This window comes from Hordeum vulgare, chromosome 6H, assembly GCF_904849725.1.
Source record: "Hordeum vulgare subsp. vulgare chromosome 6H, MorexV3_pseudomolecules_assembly, whole genome shotgun sequence".
Classification (NCBI taxonomy): domain Eukaryota; kingdom Viridiplantae; phylum Streptophyta; class Magnoliopsida; order Poales; family Poaceae; genus Hordeum; species Hordeum vulgare.
Window position 1 is genome coordinate 329498564 of NC_058523.1, and position 10732 is coordinate 329509295.

General features: G+C 45.1%; 1 protein-coding gene across 2 annotated transcripts; it reads right to left on the reverse strand.

Moving 5' to 3' along the window:
* Positions 1–3466: 3466 nt before the first annotated feature.
* On the reverse strand, positions 3467–7783 carry LOC123401483 (SUPPRESSOR OF GAMMA RESPONSE 1-like). 2 transcript variants are annotated; one of them, XM_045095307.1, is made up of 6 exons: positions 7377–7783; positions 5802–5937; positions 5253–5439; positions 4641–5170; positions 3997–4200; positions 3467–3903 (listed from the first exon to the last, which is right to left on the reverse strand). In XM_045095307.1, exons 1-6 carry the CDS (start codon positions 7382–7384, stop codon positions 3841–3843), a joined length of 1128 nt encoding a protein of 375 aa, XP_044951242.1. In that variant the 5' UTR covers positions 7385–7783; the 3' UTR covers positions 3467–3840. The 2 variants fall into 2 exon arrangements, with proteins under 2 accessions (XP_044951242.1, XP_044951241.1); XM_045095306.1 differs by having other exon boundaries at positions 3467–3906.
* Between the last annotated feature and the right edge of the window lie 2949 nt (positions 7784–10732).

A 10732-nucleotide genomic window follows, 5' to 3' on the forward strand; every position in this document is an offset into this window, starting at 1 on the left:
CATCGGATAACTTCGGTGTCACTTTCTTCTCATGAAGTAGCACCTTCCGGCTTGGTTTCACAACCATCGTTTCAGTGAGATCACAAACTTCGACCATCAGAAGACCTGGACCTTCATCTTCCTGCTTTGCCAAATTTTCCTTGATCTCCCGCTTGTTAGGCTTCGGACAATCCTTTGCAAAGTGACCCATCTCATTGCAGTTATAGCACTTAACCTCGGATAAATCCAAGTTCCATGGCTTCCGCCCCTTAGATTGGTCCGCCTTACCACGACCTTGTGGCTTGCCTTCTCCTTTGCCTTTTCCGGTTTGTCCGTCGCGCTTCACGTTGCTTGAGCCTTCGCCACCATCACGCCTTCCTTTGCTACTTGGGGCCTCCCAATCTGCGCGCGAGTACATGAGTTGGTCACTACCTCCTCCTTTGCCTTTCCGACAGCCACGAACATTCTCTTTCCATGTCCGCAGGCGTTCGATTGCCTCCGTTATGGTCATGTCGTCGATGTGGTAAAGCTGCTCGAGCGTGCCGATGATGTAGTGAATTTATCAGTCACCGAACTGAAAATTTTCTCCACAATCTCGGTCTCATCGAGCTTTGCACCAAGCATGCAGATCTCTCCCACCAAAGTAGTAAGACGCATGGCATAGTCGTTCACCGATTCAGTTTCCTCCATCTGCAACTTGTGAAATTGGCGCTTCAGCACTTGTGCCCGAGCCTTGGTGACGCGATCTTCTCCGATCCTCATCTCCTTGAGTGCGTTCCACTCCTCTCTTGTCGTCTCGAACTCCGCCAATGGCATTAGCACGGAATTCGGCACGGACTGGGCTATGGTGGCCATGGCACCTTCGCCAGACTCGTCATCGACGTCGTCGTCCGTGATTGCCTGCCACACTCGAAGGGTTCGAAGAATAATCTTCATCTTCACCGCCCACACGCCGTAGTTGGTGTCAGTGAGCATCGGGTACTGGATGGGGATGTTGCGATGCGCCTGGACGTTGGCGCCGCTCGTTCCTCCACCACTGGTTGCTGACTTGACGCCCTTCTTCACCTTGTCGCCGTTCTTGTTCGCCTTGGCACCGCCCTTGCCGGACTTGACCGACTCAACGTCGTTGTCCGTCATCGTAGATCTTAGATCGTCGAGGCTCTGATACCAATTGTTGGCTTTTGAACGTGCGTATGCAGCTGTACAGGCGTGCCTACGCAATTCTTGCTTCGGTCGGCTACTTGACGGAACTTGCGTAACTAGCGACACGAATAAAACTGATCGATTGATTTGATGGCTAAAGGCCCGTGTCGAGCCTTTGCTTTGTATTGCTTTTCATTTTTCTGGTGTTACAAGCAACACCCCTAGGGTGCCTTTTGTACACGTCCACAAGGGACTATGGAAGTAGACTAGGACTAGAAATCCTAATACTACTAGGACTAGGTTTGTCTTTCTTTCCTAATCCTACAGGAACAACATGATTAACTTCTACAACTCCTCCTCTGACTCGACGACCCAGCCGCGGCGACTCCCAGGTGCGACAGCGCCGGATCTTGCGCTTCCAGGTCCGGTTGGCGCGGGTGAGGTCGGGTGGCGGCCCTTCTAGCCCTCCTCGTGGGCGGCGGTTCGGCGACGTGGCGGCTTCGACGCTCTTATGGCTGTGGTGTTTCGGTGGCTTCTCTGCAGACGGCCTTGGTGTTCTGTTAGCGGCCCCCATGTGCAGTGACGGTGGCTACCGACGCGGATGTGGTTTCGGCCGACGCGGATGCGAAGGGGTGGTGGCTCTCTTGCCCTGCTCGTGGGATGTGGTTTCAGCCGACGCGGATGCGAAGGGGTGGCGGATCTCTTGCCCCTGCTCGTGGGTGGTGTGTTCGCCTGAGTGCTTGCTGCGTGCTGGTTGTGGTGCATTCGCTGCCTGTGGTGGGGGATTGCGGATCTGGCAGGCGGCCAGATCTGGCTTGTCGGTGCTGCTTCGGGTGCCGGTGAGGAGTGATTTGTGGTAGCTCTTTGAGACTGCTGGCGCAGTATTTTCGTGGAGGTGCTATGCGCGAGGCTGGCGATGATGGCAGGTGCTCCGGACGAAAGCTTGCCGGATTCTTGCCGGTCGATGCCGTCGGTGTTTGTGGACGTCATTTCACCTTTTTGAAGTCGTCGCCGTGGATCCCCGTGTCCGTCATCCTCGGAATTTGCTCTTCGGATGAAAGCCTAAAGCCCGTCCAGGCCGGGCAACGGTGTCATTATCGTTGCTTCCCCCTTGGGGGCATCGCCTTGAAGAACATTGGATCCCGGTTCCATGCTTCATGGGCTCTGTTTTTACGGATGTGGTGTAACGGTTTTCGTTCTTTTTCCGTTAATTTACTGGATAATTCTCTCCTTCTTAGAAATGAGCTCTGCCTCCGTTTCGAAAAAAATGTCCTGAATGGTTACTGTCATGCCGGCCGGCTGGCCGGTGATTGATGGCCCGCCAGCTCGACCGATATATCGTGTCGCTGCTGGATAGCAGTTCGCCGGGGGGCAGAGGCGCATGCTCCAAACTTGTCTGGATTTTGTTTGCTAATAAGTTTGGCGTGATTTCGAAAGTTGCCAAGAAAACCAAGGTATTGAGAGAGGTGAAACCACGCCGCAGCTGTAGAGGTCCGTACGCCAGCCCCGCCATTGAGGTCCACACACCACAGATGCGTGCAATGTCCCCGTGCTGTGGACAAGCAGAGGTGAGCAAGAGCAAATCCTCGTGCGCCCAGAGCTTCAGTGATGCCTGTTAGCCGGCCGCCCCGCCTGCCTCCGCACTTGGTTGTGTCCTGCATGCATGCAGCCGCCAGCGAGGAATGCCGGAGGCAAAAGGCCACAGCCTGACGTCTAGGTTCACGGTTCCACATCCTGCTGAGCCTTGTCTCGGCTTGCTCCATGCCCATGGGTCTAAACTACGGATCACGATTCGTCCTCTGTCCTTGTGTCTGTTGCTTCCTCAACACCTATGATTGCTTACTGCACTTGGGGTTGTAAGAAGTTTCAGAGACAGAGAACAAAATGCACGGAGCCAGCTAACCATAATCATACGGGCATACGATTGGCAATCTCAGTGTTTCACGGATTAAGATGACAGAAATCTCAAACAAAAGCCTCACGCATTTTCTTGATTTGCTCTAGTTAGTGGTGCCAGCTTTGAACAGCTTCCTGGAGCTCGTACGGTTCTGAGCTGGTTCCCTCAAGAATCACACGCCGCCTCAGTGGCATAATAGTCCAAACTCCAAACCGGCGTTCCCAGGAGGCATCAAGGGAGCAAGCTCCAAACCGGCGTTCCCAGGAGGCATCAGGGAGCTAGGCCACCCAGGAGCATGCCAACTCGACATTGAACAAGGACTTACCCCAGTACTTGGTTCAAGCATTTGAGCTAATTACTTGGAAAGCACGCAAAAAATATAACCCATCCAACTAGGTCCTAACCCATTTAAATAATCGGTTTAACATTATAACTAGGCATGCAACATTCAGCAAAAGTGCAACTCACATTAATCACATCACATATGGTTTAGCCAATGTACCGTCTTCTTTGGCAAAACATAACAATCTCTTTGGGCTGACAACAAAATTTGTGAGCTGAAACAGGCCGCCTGACTATGAAACTGGAGTAGTACTACAATTAGAATTGCAGATAGCTAAACAAGTACTCAAGGTTTCCACCGCACAAAAGAAAAACACTCATTAAATGTCTTTTTCAGTTCTGTGGAGACAAAAAAAGTATTCGACCCTTAAATGGCCCATTGCAGCCCTGACGCTTGCACAACTTCTATCTTGCCAAGTCAACCCCCCAAAAGTTGCCACCATATCATCATACTGCTGTAGATGGTAAAGAGATCGTCTTCAACCCTGCACATCTTCCTGTGAGAAAAACGACAACAAGTCTTGTGATGAAAACATCAAGTCCTGCTGCAAGACGAGAGAAAGATATCATCAGATTTGTCATAATATATGGGCAACACAAATTACAATACTACTACAGAATATACTAGCAGCAACCTCTGGCGGTGGTCCGAGATTAAGGAGATCAGGTAATCCATCATAATAGCCTTGGGAATAGATTGGCCTATCTGGACCAAAGGAATTAATATCCTCATGACAACGCAGGGGTTCTTCCAAGCTAGTCCCAGCCTGAGACGCTAAGAACCAATCGGAGGGATCGGCATCTGCCAGGCTAATAGCAGGCCTGTCTGTTTCTTCTTCCTACAAAGAAGCACAAAGTTATTACTCTAAAATGATAAACAGATCACTCAAACAAAAAAATTAGCAACACGCCACAGAATGACAAATAGATGCTGTATAAATTTGGTATTTGCATCTACTAGCTTCCAAATCGGCTAGATGCAGATCAACTTCTTTTTCAAGAAAACGCAAAGGACCTTTGCGTTTCATTTCATTGAGAAGATGGGCGAGAGAACAATCCACCTAGGAGGTGAGTTTTACAATGCCATGAGCCCGACCAGTGGAGATCAACTTCGAAATCCTCATTTGCTTAAAGCTGTGCGCTGTTGCAATTTCCTTTTTTGTAAATATACAATAACATTGTCAAGTATTATTAGTCTTATGTCTACTGTTTCTTACTGAGAACTGGTTTAATCAAAGGTTAGATCTAACTCAGCAGATTTCCCATGTCAGTGATTTACCTGGTACTGCAAGTTGGAATAGTTTTGCTTCTGCTCAGTTTCACATTTTTTCAATAAAGTCTGCTCAGTTTCACATGGACTATTATTTGGGCGACATAGCTGTGGGGTCTTTGCCATTGGAGTTTTTGGATAATCCCTTGCAGTAAATGCATCAGATGCTTCGTTAGCCATTTCTGGTTCATACTTGTCCACTTGATTTGCCTTCAATTGATAAAAGATTTTGCACACGACAAACTCTCCAACTTTTTCCTTTTCCTCTAGCCCAAGATGGTACTGATGCATCACCCAGTCAGCTTTATCAGGTTTGCCACCTGTTTGTGAACTTTTGTACAGAACCAATATTTTCTTCCACCCTTTCATAACACCATTGTCATATATGGCTTTTGATTTACCCGTCTTGTGCCATCTCACATGCTCATCAGAAGTGCTATAGTCGCTGTTGCTGATCCTTCGACGCTTGCGCTGGCCACAACCATACGCATTTGAAATTATGTGGAAGAAATGAGCGCTTCTTCCATCTTTCGTTGTGCCTATAAGAACGAAATGTGCCCAGTCAGTACATGAATAAGCCAATAAATACTCCTATAGCATCTCAATAAGGGAATCCCCTACCAGGAAGATTTTCAGGATGTGAATAGCAGATCCCTTCATCATTCTCCACAGTTGGAATAAATTCATCAAGGAACATATGGGGCTCTGAACCTCCAACGCCAATTTTCTGTTCTAAATGCTCGAGCAATTCCAAATCAGATGGATCAAACTTCACACCGGCTGGCAGCCCAGGCCACTGTACAGCAACCTACAAATGATGAAATGCAGTTAAGTATTTTATAGAATGTGTAACATAGTACCATCGAATGTAAGATCAAATGGGTTGCATTTTGCAAGCATCTGTAGTTCTGAAGCTTATGTGAGTTAATACAGCTCAAAGCCTTATTGATATTCACTGGAATCAAGGAAAGCATAGAGTATCCACCGCAACATGTTTCCTTATTTGCTACCATCGTCAATACATCTAACTTAGGCGGCTACCAACAAAGAATAAATGATCTATGAACTATTCATGGCAGAAGCAGGTTTTCAGTAAGGGTGCACCAAAAAGTAAAGAAGAGAAGTTTTCCTTGCAAGATACAAGCCACCAAAAGATTTTCAAGTACTTACATCACTGTTATCAATGATATGTTTGCAGTTGGGGCACTCCCTGCATGCTTCTGCACCCAGTTCACTTATCTGGCGATTCGAGCAGCTGTCATTCCTAATTTTCTTGGCAACACCCCTGCAAGTTATAAGCCATGACCTGCAGCAAAGTAATTACATAGCATTACATCAAAGTTGACCAGGATAATAACAATTAAGATGACATGTACATAAACAAGTAAGTGCTACCTTGTCAAATACTCCCTCCGTAAACAAATATAAGAGTGTTTAGATCACTAAAATAGTGATCTAAATGCTCTTATATTAGTTTACAGAGGGAGTACATAGGAATAATATTAAGACCAGGATGATGTTAATTAAATGACCAGTACCCAAGAAAGTAGTGCTACATAATTAAAAAAAGACACAGTAACTGCAGAATTTGAAGATATAATATGCCAAGAAGAAACAACATGGAATTAGTGTCAGTCGTAAGCTATGTATAAAAACTTAAAAGGACTAGGGTATCTCGATAATTTGATTGACGACTGTCTACGCTATTCTTAGAAAGCAAGACATGGACAGGACACTATTGACTGAAAAATGCTACATAACAGAGTGATGAGACAAACATGCTTATGTGCTGCAACGGAGTAAACCTGATCATGCGTTGGATATCTATATTGACCAATTAAGCTAGGACATAAGTAAGCTTAGACATATTAAGAAAGAAAGCACTTTCAATGTCATAACATTGCTCTATCAATGACTCAGTGTACCTGGGCAGGCTTTGCAAATGCACTAATCTGAACAGGATAATGTTATTTATAAAGGTCGATACATAAGACAGTGGTGCTACATGGTAACAATGAGACAGTAGCTGCAGAACTTGAAGAGATAATACATCAATCAGGAACAATATGGAACTATCGACAATCAGTAATACACATTGGATATTTCAATTGACGTCCTGTTTATGCTGTTCATAGAAGGCAAAACATTGACAGGACAGTGTTGACTGAACAATGCTACATAACAGAGCGATGAGACAAACAAGCTATGTGGTGCAACGGAGTACCTAATCATGTGTTGGGTATCTGTATCGACCAATTAAGCTATCTATAACATAACTAAGCTTAGCCATATTAAGAAAGCAAGCATTTTCAATGTGATCACATTGCTCTATCAATGACACAATGTACCAGGGCAGGCTTTGAAAATGTACTAGAAGAAACCACTACAGGAACTGCTTGCACTATTGTCGACAGACCCTGGAACCCTATAGTGCTGGCACACAGCAGGCGGATTGGACCCTACGGTCAAAATCTATGAATGGTTGCATAGGCATTCTCGATATGGGACGGAGAGAGTAGCTGCGTCGCTAGAGGAAAGTTGGTTGCCGGAGCAATCGACGGACAGTTTAGTTCCTCCGTGCTATGGTAAAGGGGGCAACAACTGAGGCAAGAAAACATACTAGTCCTGAAAGTCTGAAACTAGAGTGCTGAAATGTGGGTATCCGGAACAATCGAACAAGCCCTAAGCAACAGTGACAGAGTAAAAATGACTGAAGAAAGGGGGTAGGGGGAGGGAGGGGGCGACCTTGCCATCGCGGCGGCGCGTACGGATGACCGATCGGAGCAGCGCGCACGTGACGATCGGCCAGCCCGACGAACCAGGACACGGGAAACCCTAATCGGCCGGCGGCGCGGCGGGCGCGTGCCTGCTCCCCCGCGCTCGCTCTGCTCGGTCCAGCCGTGCCAAGTGGCCTCTGCTCCCCCGCCTCCTTCCTCGCTGGTAATGGCGGCAGGGCAGGGCAGGGCGCCGTCGGAGGAAGGGTCGCGGTAGGAGAGGAGAGGAGAGGAGAGGAGCGGCGAGCGAGGTCGGAAGGAACGGGGACCTGTGTCCGACGCCTCCGCTCCGCGGTTTCCTCTCGCTTTTTCGCCTCGGGAAACCCCAAAAACCCCTGCCCCCGCTGCGCTGCGTTGCCACGGGCAGTGGCCGTTGTGGTTTCCTTCCTTGGCAAGCCGAACGCGGTCCCCACAACACATTAATGCTCGCCTGCTGGACTGGACCGCCCGTCTGGGCACCAACGTAGCCCAGCCCACACCAGTTTTCTGTTTGACCGCAGCCCACACCAGTTAAGCTAATTACGAGAACAACTAGTTTACGAGGGAAAGCAACTAAGGGAGCGCTCTTTTCGGAGCCTCCCCGCGATAGCTTCCGCGCGCCGCCACGTTTTGCGTTCTGAGAGTTTTTATTGGATTTTATTTTTTTCGCACGCGTTTTGGCTATTTTTATTTTTTTATTTATTTTTTGGTGTTACGTTTTTTTACTGGGCTATCGTAACTTTTTGACGGAAATTTTTTTAAATTTTTTTTAAAAAATGCAATTTTTACGTGAAAAAACAAGTTTTCTGTTTTTTAGAGGAACGGTTTTGTTTTCACGAGAGGCACAGTTTTGCCTTCACGAGAGGCACGGCCGTGCCTCTCGAAAAGAAAAAAGAAGTTGTTTTCTATTTTTTTTGCGAGAGACACGGTTTTGCTTTTGTTAAAGGCACGGTTTTACCTTTGCGAGAGACACGACCGTGCCTCTTTTTTTCGCGAGAGGCACGGTTTTATTTTCGTAAAAGACACGGTTTTGCCTTCGCGAGAGGTACGCCCGTGCCTCTTCTTAAAGGAAAAAAACATTTTTCTGTTTTTTTTGCGAGAGGTACGGTTTTGCTTCCGCGAAAGGCACGGTTTTGCCTTTGCGAGAGGGTATCTCTCCTAAAAAGGGGAAAACGCGTTTTCTGCTCTCTTTTTTTTCACGAGAGGCACGGTTTTGCCTTCGCAAGAGGCACGACCCATACCTCCCGGAAAGGGAAAAAACGCGTTTTCAGTTTTTATTTTCTATCGCGTGAGGCACGATTTTTCATCCGGGTTTTTTTCGTGAAAAAAAAAGTTCGTTAAAATCTATCAACACGGGATCTAGTTTTGAAGATCTCGATGCGAGAAAGTCAATGGTGAAAACAGTTCAAGATTTGGACGCATGGTTTAGGAGATAAAAACGTTTTGAAAATACGGATCTACGAAAAAAGAGAAAACTCCTATGTGTAGTCGCTAATTAGTGATTTACGAAAAAAGTAAATGGCACGCATGCAGTACGCCATTTGTCGCAACCTGTGAAGATGAGAATAATCGTTGGAAGGTGTAGTCGCTAATTAGTGATTTCGTTGACGAGGGCATTTCCTATTTGCCGCCATAGGGATCAGTTAACGTGCATTTTATTAACTCACGGCGTGTGGAGTTCGAACTGGAACAACCCATCTAAACTCTTGTAACACTTTTTTTGCAAAATTCTATGAACTTATTTGATTATTGATGAACTTTTTAAATCTCAATGAATACTTTTCAGATTCATGAGCTTTTTTGAAGATCGGTGAAGTTTTTTGAAATTTGATGAACACCATTTTAAAAATTGATGAACTTTTTAACAATTTATGAACTTTTTTTCAGTTCAATGAACTTTTCATAAAAATAGATGAACTTCTTTTCACTTTTTATGAACTTTTTTATAATATATTGAACTTTATAGAAGTTTAATGAACTTTTTTATTTTCAATGAACTTTTTTTAAAACTGAAGATATTTTTTAAATTAGTGACACTTTTTTTAAAGATATGAACTTTTTTCAAATGAATGAATCTTTTTTCTTTAAATCTGTAAACCTTTTTTATTTAACATTTTTTCATAACAAGAAAATCAAAAAGAAAAAAATTGAACAACACTCTAGCGGCCGGCCCATGCTAGCGGCGCTGCAGGCGTCGGATCGTTAACGGGCGCGTGCAGCACTGCATAGGAGCTCCCGTTGGCGAGCGCTTCTTCGGAACCCTCCGAATAATCACCATCACGTATTATTGTTTGACGCATTTTCAGCCAACGGCACGAAGCGTTTTTCTTTTTTATTATTTTTTCTTTTCTACGTGTTTTCGGTTTTTTAGGTGGGTTTTTTCAAAAAATTGGTGTTCTCATTTATCACTCGTCTTTCTTACCTTTTGGACAAAAAAATTAAAATATTTTTTTTTTGCACGAAAAATCTGTTTTGTTTCTTTCAGAAAACACATTTTTCTTGCACGAGAGACACGCTCGTGCCTCTCAAAAACGAAAAAAAACATGTTTTGTGTTTTTTTGCAAGAGTCATATTTTTTCTTTCGCGAGAAGCACGACCATGCCTCTCGAAAACGAGAAAAATCACATTTTTTGCGAGAGGCACAACTATGCCTCTCGAAAACAAAAAAAATGTTCATTATTTATTTTTCTTACGCGAGAGGCATGACAGTGCCTGTCGAAAAAGGAAAAAAAATGTGTTTTCTTATGAGAGGCATGGTTTTGTTTCTTTAAGAGGTACGGTCGTGCCTTTCAAAAACGAAAGGAAACGTGTTTTTTTGTTTTTTTTTGTTAAATATACGATTATGCTTTCATGAAAGACATGTTCGTACCTTTCAAAGACGTAAAGAAGGTATTTTTCGTGAGTGGCATGGTCATAAATGTTTGGTTCTCACATTCTTGGTTTATAGAGAATATAAGTTGACATACCAATGAGTTGTGAAATGCTATGCCATGTAGAAAAGTGCATAATTGAATATATCTTTGACCTATAACTCGTACTGTCAATTGAATGTGATTTACCAATAAGTATATGTCTTAAAGATTGGGATTAGCTCCCACTAAGCTACAATTTGTTGGGTGGGTGCCTCGGCACGCACGTGGCACCCGATCTGGTTGCAACGAACACCAACTGATCCGCTATGATATATTCATGTTCCAATTGAGCGTTCTTAGCTGTTTCATGATCTGTCGCGGTTGGTCTTTTGCATGAGTGCTTTGATAATGCTGCTCCTGCGCGAGCTTTCCTGTGACTCTCATGTAACTCTGATTATTTTCTTGAAATGATTTTCTCTTAAACTTGTCCCCTTGA

Coding starts and splice junctions, on each gene's coding strand:
- LOC123401483 (XM_045095306.1), bottom strand. Junction 5,440..5,801: donor ATATCATTGATAACAGTGAT/GTAAGTACTTGA, acceptor CATCATTTGTAG/GTTGCTGTACAGTGGCCTGG. Junction 4,201..4,640: donor ATTCCAACTTGCAGTACCAG/GTAAATCACTGA, acceptor GCTTCTTTGTAG/GAAGAAGAAACAGACAGGCC.